The sequence below is a fragment of the Balearica regulorum genome, chromosome 1 (genome assembly GCF_011004875.1).
Source record: "Balearica regulorum gibbericeps isolate bBalReg1 chromosome 1, bBalReg1.pri, whole genome shotgun sequence".
Classification (NCBI taxonomy): Eukaryota; Metazoa; Chordata; class Aves; order Gruiformes; family Gruidae; genus Balearica; species Balearica regulorum.
Window position 1 is genome coordinate 195,521,148 of NC_046184.1, and position 20,828 is coordinate 195,541,975.

A 20,828-nucleotide genomic window follows, 5' to 3' on the forward strand; every position below is an offset into this window, starting at 1 on the left:
CCCCCAACCTCAGAGCACTGCAGCTGTGCAAGACGAAATGTCAGAAGATACCAGCAGCCATCGAGCATGGCTCCTCACCCCCTGCAATCACAGGCAGAGGAAGCACGTCGGTGGCTTGTTAGCCACAGGCAGAATTTATGCACGCTCAGAGACCGTGGGGCTAACTTGATTGAGCAAGTTATCCACCGCAATCGGTTCGTTCAGCTCTAGCTGCCAATGTGAGATGCCAGCACACCTAGCCTAGCTCCAAGGTGAGCCAGGGCATTGTTACAAACAGTGGGGGGACCTCGCCATGGAGGCGGAAGCTGCAAGAAGTTCAGAAGGCTGAGTATGGAGAAAGCACTGAAATCTTTACAATCCATCATTGAAAAACTCCAGTGGAGCTTACTTCCCCGAAAAACTTCCCTCTCAAATACCTTTACAATGAGGTAAAGTTTCAAGAATGCACGTAGTACTTTCATGGAAGCATTATCAAAGCTAATCATATATATAATCATATAATCATTTCATTAGTTAATTATGAACTGCAGATGAGCAGGGTGAAGCTTTGTGCCTGCTGTAGTGGAGGCAAATGTTATCACAATTCTTATTCCGTGACAGTCTTCCAAATCAGACGCATCACCGGGAGCATTCACGGTGCCACGCAAGTGATGGACAGCACAGGGCATCCCTTGTCTAAAGGCATAAGACAAACCAGCAAAACAGAGATAGTGCTCAGGCATTTTGGACTGAAACACTAATTGAATGACCACGTTTTTAAAACTATTAAAATAGAGAACACAGCATATTTTAGCAAATATATGGCCGTATGGAAAGGGGACAAGTCATAAATGGATGACTGCAGAGATCAGAGGATCACTGTTGATGATCGCAGAGAAAAAGTGGATGAAGAAGAGTCTCTGTGCAAACAGGCATCGGGATATGAGAAGCATTAAGAAGTGAAGCTAGTTCCTAATCATTCTTCTGATATAGAAATATTTCTCACATGGAAACAATAACAGTAGTTAGGAAACCAGCACTTCCATCAATAGTGATTAAATCTCTATCGCCCAAACCAGGAGTGTGTAAATACAAACAAGTGGCATTTACGCTCTATTACCTCATGGCTTCTGTCACGTTGAGCTGTTAGAGGAAGTTGCCCTCCCATGGGCCAAGGACCTGCGATGTTTCGTCCTTGCCCTCACCAAGGCTGGGCATGGCCTTGCTGCTTCGCTTCACCTCTGCCCAGAGGGTGAAGGAGCATTTCCCACAGCCCCCGGCTAAGGGCAGAAACCAGCTTATGACAGCTGGTGAGACACCAGTTAGGGAAAGGTTTTCCATCTATCCAAATCAATTTAAAAAAAATTAAAATCACATGGTTACGAAACTGTGGGTTCCATGAAAAATCCAGTCTGATTTAAAATGTGCCAATTTGATATTTTTGACTAGTTTTAACAATTTTTTTTAACATGATAGCTGGCATGCCCTAAAGTGGGAAATACCAAATTAATCCTAGCTGCAAATTGTTCAGCCTGACAGTCCATAGTTTAATCTTCCAGCTGTGACTGAGAGTAAGCTTATATCACTTTGCGCACTGCTCGAGGGGTTTGTTCAATTAATCTGGATTTTTTATCTGCAGATACTTTTGATTCACACAACAGGTAGATGACGGTTCAGGAGTGCACACATTCTCCAAAGCTTCTCACCATCACAACTGAGCTCCAGTGCAGGACTGTTGGTAAGCCATGCATAATTCAGTACATTTCTCAGAGCAACTATCACTTTGCCAAAGGAGCAAGACTGACTTGTGCCATAAGAGAGAGTTTCTTAGCATCAGCTTTTTTCTTTTACTTTTTCATGCATCTTACTTTCAGGTTTAAGCTTTTTTAAAGTACATCTTAGACATTTTTAGAACATACTAACTATTAACTCATTTGGAAGGCATACAGAGACCATGACGCTACCTCTTATTCTTCCTACTTTCCCTAACAGCTTGACAGTGTACAGGCCTGTTCTGTATCTAAATTTACAAGCTGTGACAAGTGATAAATATCCTAATTCTAAAAAGCTATTGTGTACCTCTGAGACAATTAAAATTCCATAGATACCTAGATGCAGTACATAATACATTTAGTCAACATTAGAACATGTCAGAGAAGGAATGTTTTATCCCAGGACACATCCAAGCATCTAAAAATAGGCCTTCAGTTTAAATAAAAGTATTGTAATAATGTTCATTGGGAAATCCCCTTTCCTCAGATTACAAAATAATATTAATTCCTAGATCATCTCATGCTGTGCAGTAAGAACTGAGGACAAGAGTTTATAGAAAGTCCCAAATAAATTATATATTCCTTTTTTTAGGAGAAAAATACTGGTTATAAGTGACGCATTTTTAATTCTTTCATCTAACCCAAGAAAGTGACACCACACACTTCAGGGCATGGACTGGGCTCTGGCCCACCCTAATCCATCCCTAGCAGCAGGAGAAGAGAATACAAGGGTTTCCCATAAATAGTCCAGGCTCGGGCATAAGACGCTTTGATCAAGACATGCCATTTTATTCAAAACATATCATTCCTCACTCAGTTTTGCTTAGTTTTCTCTGGAGGTTGTACATACCTTTCCAGAAATGGCTGGCAGGAAGACAATATAGCTGTCATGTGATGGAAAGGAAATTAACCACTGACTAAATATAAATATTAAGCTATCACAGCACCTGAAATGTACACTATTTTCGAGATGCAAAACAGTGGTAGGAAACAACTCATTCCTTTATTTACTGTAGTAAATAGTGAGGTAGAAGGGTGCCTCCCAATTCTTCTTTGCCAATTAGAAGTTATTTTCTTTCTTTGTGGTAGTTTAATTAAGGAATACCATGGAATTTGTCTTCTTTGAGAAGGTTGCTTCAAAAAAGAAAACAAAAAGAGAAGATGGACATCATGCTCACCTTCATGACATGCAAGAACTTACTAATCATCTGGGCTCATTTTGTGTCACCAGGGTCTACTGTGCAGTTAGTGTTGCTGATGGTTGCTCCTGACATCAGTCCATCAGCCAGCCAGTGTATGTATCATCTCCATTGCGTTCTGGACAAAAACGTCTACCTTTTTACATAGAAACACACACCATGCAACTCCTAATAGTCCAATTCAAACAGCGTGCACTAAAATCATAGCATCATCATAGGATGAATTGGGTTGGAAGGGACCTCAAAGACCATCTAGTTCCAAACCCCCTGCTACGGGCAGGGACACCCTCCACTAGACCACGTTGCCCAAAGCCTCATCCAACCTGGCCTTGAACACTTCCAGGGAGGGGGCATCCACAACTTCTCTGGGCAATGCGTTCCAGTGCCTCATCACCCTCACAGGGAAGAATTTCTTCCTAACATCTAATCTAAATCTACCCTCTTTCAGTTTAAACCCATTACCCCTTGTCCTGTCACTACACTCCCTGATAAACAGTCCCTCACCATCTTTCCTGTAGGCCCGTTCAGATACTAGAAGGACGCAATTAGATCTCCCTGGAGCCTTCTCTTCTCCAGGCTGAACAACCCCAACTCTCTCAGCCTGTCTTCGTAGGAGAGGTGCTCCAGCCCTCTGATCAGCTTTGTGGCCCATAACACAGTAGCCTTATGACCACTTGGTGAATCCACGCATAGCAAGAGATGTGCCCTGCGCACAATCAGATGTTGAATGTTGCTGGCTATTCTGGCAAGGTCCAGTTCACATCTGTGACTCAGAGGACTGTATTCTCTCATCCTAAATGCTCACATTTCTGCATAAGTATTTCTGACTGTGTAGCCTTCTATGGGCATAGTGATGGTAACTTAAAGTGTGTGAAACCATATCAGCAGTCCATGGAGCTGGAAACAGCGTAAATTAAAGACTTACTCCATGTAGCTTGACTCCTTTCCACAAGGAACAGAGAGCCAGGGCTTGTTTGCAACTCACAGCTCAACCCGAACAGCTTCAACTTTCTCCTCCAACCACACCAACACCACAGGTATACCCTTAACGATGCCGCTTGGGAGGCATGCTACCATTTCTCAGGCTCATGTCCAAAGAATTGAACGTTTGCTAGCTGCTGATGGTGGTACTGCTGATGCCTAGTGTGTCAGTAGCCTACAGTTTGTGATAACTCCCGCCTGGGAGGAAAATACTGTGCAATTGTTTACATTTTATTCAGCTTAGTGTTCCTGGTTGGAAGGTCTCAGTTTGTCTTTTTTTCTGCCACTGCTGGTTTTACTTATTTCAGGCCTCAGTCAGCTTTCTTCTAGCGTTTAAATTAACTTTGGAAATCCCAAATTGAAAGCCTGTGGTCTCACACCTGTCACAAGACAAAGAACCACAACATTTTGAGCTGTTTACGGCCTCATGTAATCTCGCCTAGGCCTCTAGAGGCTGTCAAGCAGCAAGCCGGAAGGAAAGGCTGTTTGACCTGCAATTTTTAAGTTCTTGGATCACAACTCACAGGCTGAAAGCTGCAAAAGATGCTGTTTCTTCTTTTTATTGCAGATATTCTCAAGAGCACCTGGAAGACTTACATAAATGACCTCAATTTTAACCTGTTTGGACTAGATTAATGTGATGGAAAAAAATGTCATGAGTGAGATTCCAGCCCAACCTCTACATGGGAAAAGTTTTTCCTCTATAAATAGTGTCGCGCTGTGTTGGCTCTAACACTTCTCTCGCTACTAAATCAGAATTCACGAGTCTTCTGCAGGATTCATAATGGGATCAAAGATTAGAAACTTCTTTGAAGTTTGTCTTCCTTTGCTCCACTGTTAATACATACCTGCACTAATCCACCATGGTTCTCCTAAACTAATCAGTCACTCTCCCCTCCCAAAAGGGACAAGTACACAGGCTTTTTTCAAATCTCCAATTATTTATGTTCATTATCCACACTTCATTTTGCAAGGGCATAACATTTTGTTAATTGATTTTTCATGTACTGTAAAGAGGCCAACTCTGTTTTCTGAAACCTTTTGGTCTAAATGTGATTTGCTGGTAATATTTACAGTACTTATAACTTTGGTCCTGTTTATTGCTAGCAGGGCACACAGGGGATTGAACTGTGTGCATAACAAATTAATAATATTTCACCTTTGATAACAACTATTAATAATATGATTGCAATGAGATCATCTCAGACTCACTTTTTTAATTTGGTCTTTCTTGAAAGAGATCAAAGAAACACTGAACCTCAAGGTTATTTGCCTCTTGTTTAGGAAAACAAGCTAACAGCCTCATTGACCCTAAGAAGAAATTACACTGGGGAAAATATAACTTCAAAAATCTCTTAAAAATTTCCATAATTCAGAACTGGGACATAGGTATTTCTTTGTCTCACTGTGACTCATAATTGGCTCATAACTACCATATCAAACTTCTTGTATCTTTAAATTAATGCTTATTTTTGGAAAAAAGCTGTCTTTGGAAAAAGGCCTATTATCATAGAGTTTGTAATAATTTTTGTCATCGACAGTAATTAGTTCAATTGGGCACTTGTTTGATTCATGGATTTTAAAGCTGGAGTCTCTCACTGTGCTCATCATCTCTGACCTCATGGACAATACAAAATGCAGAACTGAAGCAGACACAGCATGCAGTGCTTTTTGGAGATGGATCTTTATGGATTTGAATGCATCTAGATTGCCACACACTTGAATTTCAGAGAGCACAGAAACTGTGGATGAAGTCAATGAAATATCCAGCTGTCTCCAGTGAGAGCTGTCTCCAATTATGAGCCCCATCCTTAGACATCCAGAATGAAGCTCTTCTAAATATTGATTTATAAACTGTAATGAAATGCATGAGAGGGATATACCAAAGAGGAAAGTTTCTCAAAAGTTCTGCAGGGTCATACTTCATTAGTGGGAGACTATGAAGATTTTTAACTGTGATTCCACTAGAAGGCAGATTAGTCCAGAAAGGAGAGGGGAAAGGGGAAAAAAAAAAAAAAAAGGGGGGGGGGGGGGGGGGGAAGAAAGAAAAAAAATTAAACAAGGGGAAAAAAAGAGAAAGAGAAATGGAAGACTTCTTGCTTCTTCAAAGCTTTCTTTCTTAATTTTTCTTTGGGCTAAAATAAGAGATTAATCCATTCCAATGAATGCCCACAGGGTTCACTTCTGAACGAGTATTTCTCCCCTCATCAGATAGAATAGGAAGATTAGAGTATGAAAAGGAGACAATTTATAGTGAGTTTTCTGGTCTTCAGAGGGGTTTTCATTTGGATGTGACAGATATATTCCAGCTGCTGCTTGCCTTCATAATTTCAAAAGGACACTTTAAGTGCTACTGTTTGAGTGTTGTACATCCCCAGAAAGACGTGTGCCATGCTTGTCCCCTTACAGGCTCCGGACTGACCGTGGCTTTTCCCCAGACTTTGAAAGTTGCACTCCACCAGCAGCTCTCTTCTAACCCTGGCTGCAGAGGGGACCAGAACCCTGTCCCCCTCACATCCCCATCAGGGGGATTCCCTTCAGGCACCCTGAAGACTAGATGCTTAAGAAAATGTGATTTAAAAACTGAAAACAAACCCCAGTTATTTTAGAAACGGCTTTGTCGATTTCTTTGTATCTCTCTAAGAAATGAATAAAGTCCATTATACTGCAATAAAAAAAGTAGTTACGATCTCCTGTTGACCTGGGCAGAATAAAAACAGCCACAGGACATCTTTAAAATAAAAAAGGGGCTGATGAAACAGCCCAGTATAGGGATACCTAAGCAGGCTACCACAATAGCCACATTCACAAGACTGATCATTGAATCACCATCTCTCCACAGAGTCAAAGGAGAGAGACAGTTTTGATGCCTGTGATAGGAATAAGCTAATCGTGGGGTGATGCACTATCTATCTATCTTCTGCAGTGAAACTGGTGTCTGGCAGCCTGGTGTGTGAGTGGTTTGAACTGCTTTTTACCCTCTGGAGCTTAAACACTAAGAGTCACAGTGACTAAATTAGGCGCTTGTAATCAGTCAGATAATCCTGTGTGGAAATGAGCCAGGAAAGAGGATTTGTCACTATCCATTTCTTCCTTGTCACCCCATTACCTGCGCAAACATTTGTACTCTCCCACCCTTTTTTATGGATGGGAAAAGTGACGTGGATAATTTAAGTCACTTTTTAAAAGCCAGACAGAAATAAGTGCCAAAAACTGGAACTGGAGCTGCCAGGTCTGAGCCAGGACAATTTTAGCATACAGACACAGAATCTCCCAGACCGGCCTTCTTCCACCTAAACCCACAGATTTTGTATGGCATTTTACAAGAATAACAAACATGATGATTAAGCACTCTGTTGAAGTTGAGCTGGCACAAGAGCTTAACAAAATTCTTTCAACTGTTCTTTGCTCATAAAAAGCGGACTTTGCAGAATTGAGAGTTTCATGGATTTTTTTCAGTTTTGACAAACTTCAGTTCAGTAAATTTGCAACCTCTCCAAATGTTTCAGGTTTGTATCTTCATATAAAAGTAGTTCTGCATTTTCAAACCAGCTTGATCATCCTGCCTCTACTTCCTTGCAGGGAGTGGTACAGACCCTCCCAGTGTGGTACTGCTTCCCTCTTCTGTGTGCTCCAATGGGCAGGGGAAGAGGTAATGGTGTAGATAGTAAAAAACATTAGCTAAGCTATTAAAATACTACCACATTTAAAATACTATCACAAGCATTGTTTCTAAACCCCACTGAATTTAATTGCCAGCTTACACTTCATCACTGTTGTTTCAATCTCTGCAGAGAGAAACTGCTGTGCCCACACCTCCAAGTCATTCTTTGAAGGTTTTTTTTTTCCCCAGTTGTAACAACTAGAGTATGAAAAGTAAATGCCGAGAGTCTGGAAGGCAGCTAAAATGTTTTTTTCAGCCCTTGTTCTTCCTGGTTGACACACTGCACTTTTCCAGACGCTTTGCCCCACAAAGCTAAAGATCCTAATTCAGTACTGTTCTATTTTCATATAATCAGCATCATAGAATGGTTTGGGTTGGAAGGGACCTTAAAGATCATCTAGTTCCAACCCCCCTGCCATGGGCAGGGACACCCTCCACTAGACCACGTTGCCCAAAGCCCCATCCAACCTGGCCTTGAACACTTCCAGGGAGGGGGCATCCACAACCTCTCTGGGCAACCTGTTCCAGTGCCTCACCACTCTTAACAGTGAAGAATTTCTTTCTAACATCTAATCTAAATCTACCCTCCTTCAGCTTAAGTCTTATTAGGAGTGAAGTGATGGCATAAAGTGATTCTTTCATCAAAATATTGATATCGGAACAAGATCAGAAGGAAAAAAAAATTTGCCATGCAGAAAAATGAACAAAAAATCAGTCATAGAAACATGACTGGAATGTATTTTCGTATAGGAGAATCTTTGTATTTACTTATGTATTTAAGAACAATTTGTGTATCTGTCCATCACATCACAGTTTTGATTGTTCTACCTTTTTTTTGGAGGCAATTAGCCATCTATTCAAGGCTTCTGTGCTCACTTTAATTTCTTCATTTCTCCACCCACCTGAATCTGACACTTTGACATCTTTGCTTATTAGAATGGAAATTCAACATTTAGAAAAGCCAAGCCATGCAAGGTCAAAAACCAGCACAAAATCTATACGTTGGAGAAGGGACCGTGGAAGTTTACAAAAACCAAGCAGTTTCATATTTCTATAATTTTAAACAAAACAATAGCTGTCATGAAGTACTAATGCAAGTTTTGAAATATTCGTCACCATTTTCTTCCTCGGTCTGAAAAGAAATTGCTTCAGCACTCAGAGCTGTGGGTAGATATTGAATAGCATTATGTCTTTCAGTCTAGCACCTCGCTGGAGAAGAATTGCCTCTAACACCATGCTATTATTCTATTTTAAGAATCTTAAGCAACAGGGATTTCATCACTTGAGTTGGAAGATTATTTAACAGACTAGTAGACCCTATGACTCCAAAGTATTTCCTGGTATTATACCTACACTCTTCCATTTCCTAAACTCACAGCAGTTATCATACCACAACTCATTCTAAACAATCCATCTTTCTTCCAATCCTCCACAGATCAAACAGTTTCATGGTGCTTAATGAACTGTTTCCCATGTGGTACTTACAACACGTTAGAGTATGTTCTGATGAAGTACATAAAACTAATTACGTGAGCAGGGTATTCAGGCAATCACTAGAAATGCAGATACAAGCAAGTGAGAGAACTCTAAGACCCTTGAACTGGTAAGACAGAAACTACAGCCTGAGCATCATGTTACTGTACTGCAGAATCACAAGATAATATTAGGAACCACATCCCACAGCTGTGGGCATTTGAAACTCAGATACTAAACGTCTTAGGCAAATTTTATTGAGGCAGACACAGGAGAAGTTTCGGTATAGCGTATTTAAAATTCCAAGGGAAAATACATGAAGTTAGTTGTTTTGTTACAATTTAGCTATTTAGGTTTTTTTTTTTCTTTATGATGACACTCCAAATCATGCTGGTTTCAACCTTAACATGACTTTGCTAGTCATTCACTTTTTCTCATATTTAGCAGAGAACACTCACGTCCCTTTTAGACTGATTGAAGCGTCTGAATTTTTCAATTTTAACCAATTTGGAGTGTAAACACACTTGACAAGGTTTTTGACATATAAAAAACCTCTCCCTAAATAAAGAAAAATGGTTTAGAAGATTATGGATTTTTAAACCTCAAAAGTAGTAGGCCAGAGCTGAGGGTAAACGTGAACTTTTCAGGTACTCTTGAACAGAAATGTTACTGGAAAACCTATCTGTAGCACGGAACAAACTGGGGAGGAGGTGATAGCAGGACCTGGAGCTGAGCCTCAGCCCAGGGTTTCCCAGCTGTCCCACGTGTTGTGGTGTCAGGCCACATGGCTTTGCCCCTGCAGAAGAGCTCACCTGTGCCTTGCTGCAGCTCGGTACAAAGCTTACCCTGTGGAAAGCCATGGGATGAGAGGTGTGAAAGCGGCAGGGACAGCTGCACACTCCGCACCAAGTGTAGGGGAACAGTATCAGCAACAAAGGATGGACCCCCTCCATCAGCATGGTGACTTCTCACTGCCTCTACTTCTCTGAGTTGTTTTGTTCAAACACAACTAACAGCCCTTGTTTGCCATTTGGAACAAAAAGTTCACCCTGAACTACTTTAACCATTTTGCTTTGAACACAGCAGGACAGCCAGTGGTGAGCTGCAGTGAGCTCCCTGACCCATCCTACGACCCAGCTTTGAAATGGAGCAGTATTTGGCTTCTGTCATTGCATCCCTCAGCTAGGGAAGAAGCAAAGCACCTCCTTCAGTGAGGAGGATGCCTTACATGTCAACATCATCCCAAATGAGCTTCATGGACCCCGGCTCCCCTGTGTGCAAAGCACAAGTTACATGTAAGCACCAGAAAGTGGATTTTAAATGGTCCAAATGGATGGACCAGTGACCCTGGCTTGCAGGTCAGCAGCCTGCGCCAGCAGCTAGTGAGATGCTGGGTGGTTTGGCTGTCAGAGCTGTGCCTTCAGCCCCAGCACACAATTGGGCAGGACCCCACAGGAGCAAAGCCCGTTATGACTGATCCTGATTAGCAGCTGATGGCACAGCTATCGAAGTTGGCATGTCATCGGCAAACAGCAGCCTGGCTTATACCCACACCCCAGGGATGGCACTCCAGGAGAGACCAGAGGACAAGCAGGCCAGTGCTGCACATCCTGCCCTTACCATGGGAAAAGAGCACAGTCCCACCGCTGCAAATCCATTTCAGTCAATCAGAATATGCGAGCTATTGCCAGAAATTCAGCTGAGGAACATAGCACAGGCTCCGTGCACATCCAGGCTTACTGCTTTCAGAGAGGTCAAGGGAAGGGGAGAAATCTGGTGAAGAACAAAGCTGTCACATTGCAGCTCCATTAACAAACTTCCCCGCAACACAAACATCACGTCTCCTTACTCTAAACAAGTGGGGGTTTACTCTCTAGGCAGAATTTAATCAGTATTAGGATGCCAAAACGAGACACTAGTTGGGATTTCTGAAAAGAAATGTAACCATCACAGGTTTGGGAAGAGCTAGCACTACAAGACACTTGGCAGGGGAGAGAAAAGCAGGAACAGGATCACACTAGGACCCCTACAAGAATCACCATTTCCCCTAAAACACTCTGCTTCTGAAATAAATCTATGTTTTCCTCTCTTCCACCCATAACCATCTGATTTTTAGCAATTTCGAATACATTGTGGGTTTTTTTTACAGCAGATATAAGATCTTGAGTTGAGCCTCTCCATTTACAATAATGGCAGCCCCTTTATTTCTAACATATGCACACTTGTAAGATGTTTTCAATTATTTCTCTCTCCCTGACATGCAGACATGCTGTTTAAATAGGAAATTGTGTTATCATATATCTTTGAAGATTTCTAAAGCTAGATCATTTTGCATTTTCTACCCTACTGAGCTAGGAAATTAACAGTAAAACTTTACCCTGCCCTCTAGGAAGCCTGATGTAGTCAAAGACATGATCTCAGGTAGTAACTACAGAATCAGCTATTTATTTAATTTAAATAAAACCATTCTTCCAGCAGACAGTGAAGGGAAGAAATAATATGTCATGCTAAGATTCCTGAGCCAATACTTCTCCCCTGTATCCACTCCTGGGTTACTTTCCGTGCATGTTGAAGTGCTCTGCTGATCTGTGTTAAATAAGCTGCAGTAGAACGGAAGGCAACTAATTTGTGCTCCCTGGGTGTTGGGCAACTAATTTAACTCTTGCTAGAACACGGACTATAAATAGAAAAAGATTATATCAGTTTCACACTGATAACATTTCTATGAAAGTTAATTCAACAGTAAGGAAATATGTTTTTTCCCTACCTATCTGTCCTATCAGGACTGATAAATGGGAGTTGTGTTGCCTTTCATCCAAAGAAAGCAGGTGATGTTAGGTGTCTTCTCCTGTGATGACTTACCTGAGGGCTGACACCCTAAACACAACATGTATGCTCACCCCCTTGGTAACACACCTTTTCTCTCTCTCACCCTGGTCCAGGAGGAAGCATTATCCATTTGGAATTAAAGAAAAGCTAAGACTTGTGGGCTGGACAGCTGTGCATGCCACAGGAGCAACATCACAGAGATGACCATTGGGAGGTGCTCATTCTCTTGCTCTGCCATGGAGATGGAGGGAAACAAGACAGACAACTGCTTAGATGAGCTACCTAAGTTGTTGGCAAGAGCAGAAATGACAAGTCCTAATTTTCATCAGGTGACAGGCTGAGCTTGTCCCTACACGAACTTGTACAAGCAGAACACTTCCCCCAAGTAATTTTCATATCCATACAGAAACATTCTTGCAACATGCACAAGTTGGTCACAAAATCCTAATCCTAACATTAAAAAGGGTTACCATTTTCAACCAAGTGGGCTGGAACAAAATGCCAAATGCTTCCACATCCTTCTGGTGATTGGAATATGGTTTCCGTTTTTATGGGGTTAATACACAAATGTAAAATAAAAATAGACCAGAAAATACAAATGAAATCGGCTTATTTTAAGATGAATAAAGAATCAGATGTAACTTTCTGGGTCTGAGATTGCTAATGCTTCTTCCATAGTTTTTGAATGGAAATCAGTTGACTCAGATTCCACAGTTTGGAGTATTTGCCTTTTAGAGAATTCTCAATTGTATGAACCTGTATGCATCCACTGTGTTCAAGGACAGTGCTGTACCTACTGGTGCTGTTTTTTCAAATTCACACCTGAAATTGCTAGACAACAACATTTCTTGTAGAGATGTAGCTTAGATCTAATCAGAAATCAAGTAATTCTGTCCCTGAAAAAGGCTTTATGTAATCAAAGACAAAAGAGATTACAACATCATATAAAAGGAAAAGCTTTCCAAAGGCATAAATGTAGGGTAAAAGGGCAAAGCAAAAGAGGTTGTCTACTACCAATGTATCATTTATTAGGAAATAAACTGAAATAAGCAATCAGTCCAACAGCAAAACAGGATACAAGCATATGTTTGGGGGCATTGGAAAAGTTAGAAGTCTCTGGACACAATAGCCTTTGGCATTTCAATTACGCCATATAAAAGGGGAAGGAGAAAATCCTTAGGGTCTTTTTTAACTATTTCATTTTATTTATTTTAATTCATTTCAAATTAATACAAACACTGAAAGATTTAGGAGCCTACAGCATCTTGTCTCCTCTGGCACTTCATATCACCTGGTTCCCCCTGTCTGCACCCCTCCCGGGCTGATACCACTTGCTTTGATATTGACACAGTTCAGTCTCAATCCAGTCTTCAAAGAAAAATGGGCATGAAAATCCCTCAGTCCCCCTTTCTGCTCTGAGCCCAGGGCACATGCACACTTCCCAAGGACTGCACAATCCAGTAGGTATTATTTTGTACTTAATAAAATTAACAGTCGCTACAGAAAATAGGATTTGTAATGACATTTCAGTCACGGATTGTTCCAAGTCTGGTAGATGAGACAATAGCTACGATATGACTTCTTATCCCTTTCATATCACTGGCATTATTTGATTAATTTTCTAAACTAAGTTGCTTACACTGCATATTAAGAGGCAGAAGAAAAGCAGATGAGGAAAACTGTGTTGGTCATTTTAGATAATCTTTGTTCTAAACTATTCTACGTGGCTGCAACGTACTTACCAGACACAGTTTACTGTGATTATTTACTGACTTCATCTCGTAAGAAGGGATATTCTAAGTAAAAAAAAAAACAAAAAAAAAACAACCAAAAAAAACCCCAAAGATGCCTCAGGTTCACTCTTAATGTGATTTTCTCTGCAGCAGGGAAACCAACCCCTTCTATATGCAATGTACATTCAGCACCTATTTATTTATTATTGATAATATTTTTAAAAATTACACTGGAAAATCAAGACACCAAACCTACAACTCAGTGGCACAGAAGAGATTAGTGAGTGCTGCACAGATTACATTAGTCCTAAATTAGATGCAAACTCCAGTCTGGACAATCCTGGAATACATCTATTTAATATACCCCCAGAAAGAAGGCCACATTTTGGACTTACGGTTGGTTGTCTTGCTTTGATCACTCTGAGCACTGTCGTTTGACTGGTTGCTGGAGACAGAAGATACGCTTGAGCTCCTGACAAAACCAAATGCGGCCAGCTTAGCTGCTGGCAACCGTGAATAACCTGGAGGACGAAGTCCAGACTGGCAGGGCTTGGGGAGATTTGACTTTGCCGCACTTGGACATGAGCCTTTCTTAAGATCAACTGAAAGAAGGAAAAAGAAAGAAATTTTTATGAAATAAACTAAATTGGGATATACTGACCATTACTTGTACCACGCAGCTACATAAAATCAGTATGAAGATGAATACAATTTTTAACAGCTGCTCAAAATGCAGTGATGTCTTATTCTTTGCTCCACTAAAAAGAAATTCTGTGGAACAACTACAGGTTGCAATCATTTTTAAAATGTGAAATGCAGCAAGGACCCATGAGGCATAACTCAAACTTCCAGCAAAGTAACGTAGTTCAAGTCTCCTAAGATTTTTTTTTTTAATGTTATCTTCTTTTATGCTGTATCACTTTCTAATTTTACAATTGTTATGTGCCAATTAAAAGAAACTCATACACAGAGACAAACATGCTACACATAGTCCGCAATTTTGGAAACTATTGTAGAACACCAACAATCCTCTTCAAGGACACAGGACTTCTTTGTATTCCATCAAAGAAAACAGTTCTTTGAAGTCTTTCTTTCAATTTTTGCTAAAAAAAAAATGCCCTTTTCTTGCACCAAGCCTGGGAAAAAGAAGGTGACCTGTAAAGTTGTACTTTTTTAACATACCACCAGCATTTCCACTGATGGACTTCTCCTCACTATAAAACATCAGCCTACATGAATGACATCAACCAAATCTCAGACAACTGCTAAGAGCAGGCTAACAACAGATGAAGTTAGGCAACAACAGTAGTTCAGCTACCATGTCTGCCTGTGGTAACACTCACTGGTCACCTATCTTGTGTCCTAACCTGTATTCTGCTGCTTTTGCTTAGGCAAACTTTTCTAGGCAAATCCAGATCGTAGGTCCAAAAATGCCCCAAATTGTCTTCATGGATCAAAGGTGCATGAACATGGCAGGATTGTCTTCAAGAACCAAAGATTAGAGTTTGCTTTTGATTGGAAATTCTGGATACCAAGTGGATCTGGACCTCAACTGTACTTAAATTTGGACAGAGCTTTTCTTTGTAGGTTTGACAATATCAGATTCCTGTTCCTTATCAGAATCCTTGTGGGATTCTGAGCAGCAAAAATATATATTAAACAAAAAACCAACAAAGTTCTCCAAAAGCTAATGCTAGAGTGTTTAATCAGTTGTCAGGACTGGTGGGTTAGGAGACAAGGCAGCATTGAGACTATCAACATATTCTGCCAGAAAAGGCCACAAAGTCACCCTTTTTTCATTCTTATTTGGTGAACGCTATTTGTGCATTAGCCTGACATATACTTCAAAGGAAGAAGTGAACATTCATAATATAATGGAAAAATAGAAATTAACTGCACAGTAAGAATATGGTCTTCATATTATTACAGTATTTAATTCTTCTGTAAACTATGTAGGTCACAGAGTTATTAATTTTAATGAAGCATTACACTTTGAGGAGACTTTAGAGAAAACAAGACTAACTCCTTTGAGCAGAAAAATGTTATGGGGATTTTGAAAGATAGTTACGTACCTCATCATAATAATAATACTAAGCTTTGTTTAACAAAACTAAGCCTTTTCTTTTGAAATAGAAATATGTGTAACACCAATCTAAAAAGAGTTTTGTTATCCTATAAAACACATTCTTACAAGAGACATCAAAAAATGCTCCTTGCTCAACGAACTAAATAATTTATATACTATAGACTCGTAAAAATGTATTTTTTTACCCATTTTTCACAAGTTGGGGCCTTTATTAAGACATAAGGAAATGGATGTCTGACTGCAGCACCTTTACCGGGCCAGAGGAGGACATGCTGTGAAGAGTAATCCAAATGAAAATAACAAATATCTCCAGTGTGTAATTAAAAACTGTTAAAATCCCTGTTCAACAGGGACAATTTTTGGACTCTGATCCTGAATCTGGCTTCATTTGAAATATGTGAAGATGTGCTCAGAGGTAGCTGTGGGCAGGTGAAGAGCAGTGCAGGCACATTGGCATGGACAACAGTGAAGCAGTGATGTTTACCATCAATTTACTGCTAGGCTTGTGCAGCATTGCTTTGACAGTGGTCTGTTACAGCCGGTTTATGTTTATCTGCAAAGCACCATTAAGCCAGACGTCTTCCCTTCCCTTTGCCGTGGACATTCACGTCATATCTAAATGACTCCGCAGCAAAGTACTACAGCACCTGATCTCAACTTTTCCCTCAATGCTATCAACACAGCTTACAATTAGTGTGATTCTCATGTAGGAACAAGAAAAAGTGTCCAGTGAAAGGCTTTAAGAGTCCCAAATGCTGGAAATGACATGCTAATCATCTTTTGGATGGAATGTCTTTATCTGAGAGGACTAATATCTTCCTGCGTTAACAGCTGCTGCACGGTGGGACTCAGACTGGCTTACGCCAGCGTAAGGCTGCACTTTTACCATGGAAGGATGATCCTATACTCCCTTGCACAATCAGACTCGTTATTTCCCCCACAATGCTGATACAAACACTTAAGCAGTATTTTGGATGGGTCAGACCATCTTGCTTACCCAGCTGGCTGCATGGTCGCACGCTTGGTAGTGGCTGGGTACGGCCAAACATCAGCTTTGACAGTTACCTAAAGGACTAATTACACAAGGGCAACTGCATGTTATAAAAGGCACAGAACTCAGTCACAGTGTGCATATTCCCTGTGTTGCATTGGTGACAGGACCAGATAGTAGTAGTCAAATCTGGTAGTCTCCAGATTTGAAGCAGAGGTGACTATCCTTGGCAAGCAACTGCAACAGCAAGGAACCTGCCCAGGTCAGTGGCAGCAGGGAGAAGGTATGGGACTGTCTTTTGTAGGTTTTACAGGTTTCCGAAAAATGCACCAGCAGGCCTGCGCTACACAAACTGGAAGTTGAGATTCCTTTTTTGTAAGAACCTCTGAAAATTCAGGTAGAGGGAGAAATTTTCCCATTTTGCAGCAAAAAGCTAAAAATATCACAGATTACTTGCAGCAGAATAGGGGAAATTCCACTGGGGAAGGGGAGAAAGTGGTTAGAAATGGTTTTGTTTAAAAAACATTTGAAATTAACTTGCCTTGGGAAAGTAAGGTTCACCTGGGACTCCCACACCCCCAATTTAACCGCAGGGATGCCACACCAAGTCCCCAGCTGTCCATTCTCTGCATTCTCTGCACTGCCGTGCGACCAAGCGTCTGCAACCCATAGTGCACCGAGCACCACGGGTGCCACCAAAAAAGAAGAATTTCCTTAAAACCAGAAGGTTTTGGTAACAAATTGCCAAACCATCTCTACCTTTCCTTCAAAATCATTCTCCCAGAACCAGGCAGAGGATTCAGTGGATTTTCTCACACTTCTGTGTGTGTTCCAGTTTGTGATTTCAATTCAAATTTTCCCTGAACTAACAATATTTTGTATCTTGAACTCATCATCAACCCTAAATTATTTTTCACTTCTCTTCTTTGTAATCCAGCTCTTCTGCACCACGAAGACCTGGGGGCAGGACATTATCCTCATTAGGGATGCATTCAAATCCTTAAAGCTAAGTCATTTTGTGTCTTCTTTCTCATTAAAATACATGAGACATCAGCCTATTGTATGTATTTTCTGTTCTAAATATCATCAAGTTTTACAATGGATGTTCTTTCTTTATTTCTGTTCCTTAGAAGTATAGAAGCACTCCTGCAAACAAGGTCTGGGAGTTCAAAACAAAAGTTATTTTAATGCGCAGCTTTCCTTTTAATAAAATTCTGCCAAAATAAGCTTAAAAAATTGGCAAAAAAAAATCTTTCCAGCTGTCTCACTGCCTGAAGCTAATTATAGAATTAAGTATTGTTGTCTGTACGGCACACAAGCAATTTTCTATGACACTTCAAGCTGTTCCCATCTAGAAACATGAAAACATTTTGAGGTAGCGACTGATTGACACAAACCAGATGTGCCTGGAGAGCCTTAAGAAAAGTCTGAGCTAGACTTATGCATCTCCACTGCATGCGAATCTCATCTCAACGCACATATGTATAACTAAAGAGCAACTTTCTTGTGACTTCTATGTGAAATCTGAAGCAGGTTTTAGCTGAAATGAGTGAAAAATTAAAGAAAGGAGTTACACAGATATGTTCTTACGAAAAAGGGTAACAGTTCAAGACTTCAACTCCACTTGCAATTCAGGGATCCTTGGCAAGCCTTTGTTTTCTTGTGGTGTGGGTTTTGGTTGTTGGGGGCTTTTTGACAAGCATTTCTGTCAAAACTTTCATCACTGCGTGCCATTTTCTCTCAGAAAGCTCACTTTCTTTTGTAGGATGCTCTGAACATCATTATTCTCATTTCATATTGGGGAATCTGGGGCAAAGAAGTTACCTACACGGTCACTGTATTAGTCAGAGATAATGCAAGCAGAGTTAACCCACCTCAGAGTTAACCCAATCATTGATATCTTTGCAAATTAAGAACAAATTGCGCAAATAAGAAACCTATTCTGTTGCCACTACCTTTGTGGTTTCCCTGTTATAGACATAATGATTTCTATCTGAACAAGAACTGAGGAAAAGGGCTTTAAAACAGAGGCTTTAATGATTTATACCTAAACAGCAGTGAGCAGGTTGTGCCTAGCTCCCCTGAAGGTCTCTCATCCAAATACTGTTAAGCCAGGGACAGTTCAGTGCCAAAGGCAAAACAGTTGTCACTGCTGAACGTCAAATAATTTCTGATCTGCCAGTCCACCATCATATGGTAGGAAATGCTCATCTCCTCCTGGTTGAGATTTAAAAGCCCCAAAAAGCTGCTCTGTGCCTTCCCAGCTCCCAGGCATCCCAAGGCTGGTTAGCACAGAATTATAGAATCACGGATTGGTAGGGCTTGGAAGAGACCTCTGGAGATCATCTAGTCCAACCCCCCTGCCAGAGCAGGATCACCCAGAGCAGGTTGCACAGGATCACGTCCAGGCAGGTTTTGAATATCTCCAGAGAAGGAGACTCCACAACCTCTCTGGGCAGCCTGTCCCAGTGCTTGGTCACCCTCAGAGTGAAGACGTTTTTCCTCATGTTGAGATGGAACTCCCTGTGTTCCAGTTTGTGCCCGTTGCCCCTTGTCCTGTCACTGGGCACCACTGAAAAGAGTCTGGCCCCTTCCTCTAGACACCCACCTTTTAGATATTTATAAGTGTTGGTGAGATCCCCTCTCAGTCTTCTCTTCTTCAGGCTAAACAGACCCAGGTCTCTCAGCCTTTCCTCATATGAGAGATGCTCCAGTCCCCTCATCATCTTTGTAGCCCTCCGCTGGACTCTCTCCAGTAGTTCTCTGTCTTTCCTGAACTGGGGAGCACATTCTCACCACCCCAAGAATTTGTCATCTCATCCTTCATTCAAACTGCAAATGTCCATGTTGGCTTTGCAAGCTGATGTGCAAAGCAGCAGCATCCCACAGAAACATCCAGCACAGGAACTGTCAGTGCCCGAGCCACAGTGACAGTGGTTTTCACTGAAAGCCCACAGCAGCAAAAACACTCCGCCGTGCATTGGAGCCACATCTCAACCACCCAGCTGCTACTGATCTGCTGCTCAGAAGCGTATGCCTGCTGCTGCACCCAGATTGTTAGTGACACCGTTCTTATGATTGACAATTTGGTACAACAGTCATATAGACAAGCCTTCTCATACGATCCATTTTGGTTCTTTGAAGATGCAATAATTGTTGGGAGCAGAGAGGTGGCATATAGCTAAGTCTTGAGTAGGGTGACAATGTCCCTAGCAAAACTCTGATGAAGAAGCATGTGTCTCCCTTTGAAGTACTTAGTTTTTCTTTATGAAATACAATCATATTGGGCTCCCAAAGAAAGCAGAGAGTGCCAACTGAAAACAGTGCAGTTTAGTGGAGGAGAGAGAATATTTTCTCCCCTTGCCACCTCTGTCTTTAAACAATCAGGAACTTTGCCAGCTCAAATCCAAGCACCTCAGACTGCAAACCTATAAAATAAGCACACTGCTGGAGTAGCAGTAGTGCAACATTCCAGGAAGTAACCTCAAAATCCCTTTTCTATCATCAAATCTCATTTGTTTGTTCAAGTATTAGGTATTCCTGAAAATAAGTGTGAAAGCAAAGCTTTCCTACCAAGAAAAAGCTGTAGACATATTGTAGCATTCATTATGAAATACTTTATACAAATGCATAGACCCAAATAAATGCATATATCTGTGTGTGTCTGAGTAATCAGAAACATTGCTGTCTTGATTTATATGTAAACTATATCTTTAACAGGAGTTGACTTGCTTAGAAATGAGAGGAACTGCTAGACCCTCAGGACTGGCAAACAATACACAGAGAGGTGATAAGGAAACAACATTTCTTTAACTCACTCTTTCAGAAAAAATTACCACAAATACTCCTGGAAGATGTAGAATTAAGTGAAGTTAATGAGCAGAATTAAGTGAAGTTTAAATGATAAGATCTCTGTTATACTTTTCAAAATCAGACATTAATCCCATAAAAAATATCAGCTAATTAATGCAAATCCTAACACGCTTGATCCAAGAAATCTTTATAACCAAGGAAAACATATTCATAATTTATATGTTATAGACACAGTATCCTTCAATACTTGTTTTGAATTACAAGTTTCCCATAGAAAGAGCAGAGTCAATTTACATAAAATAAACAAA

General features: G+C 40.8%; 1 protein-coding gene across 8 annotated transcripts in view; it reads right to left on the bottom strand.

The window, feature by feature from the left end:
• MTUS2 (microtubule associated scaffold protein 2) overlaps positions 1–20,828 on the bottom strand; it is a 327,334-nt gene that overhangs the window by 177,868 nt on the left and 128,638 nt on the right. For all 8 annotated transcript variants that reach the window (XM_075742076.1, XM_075742078.1, XM_075742073.1 and 5 more), the window contains one exon: positions 14,026–14,232. In XM_075742076.1, the coding sequence (XP_075598191.1) occupies positions 14,026–14,232 (207 nt within the window). The remainder of the gene's footprint in view (positions 1–14,025; positions 14,233–20,828) is intronic.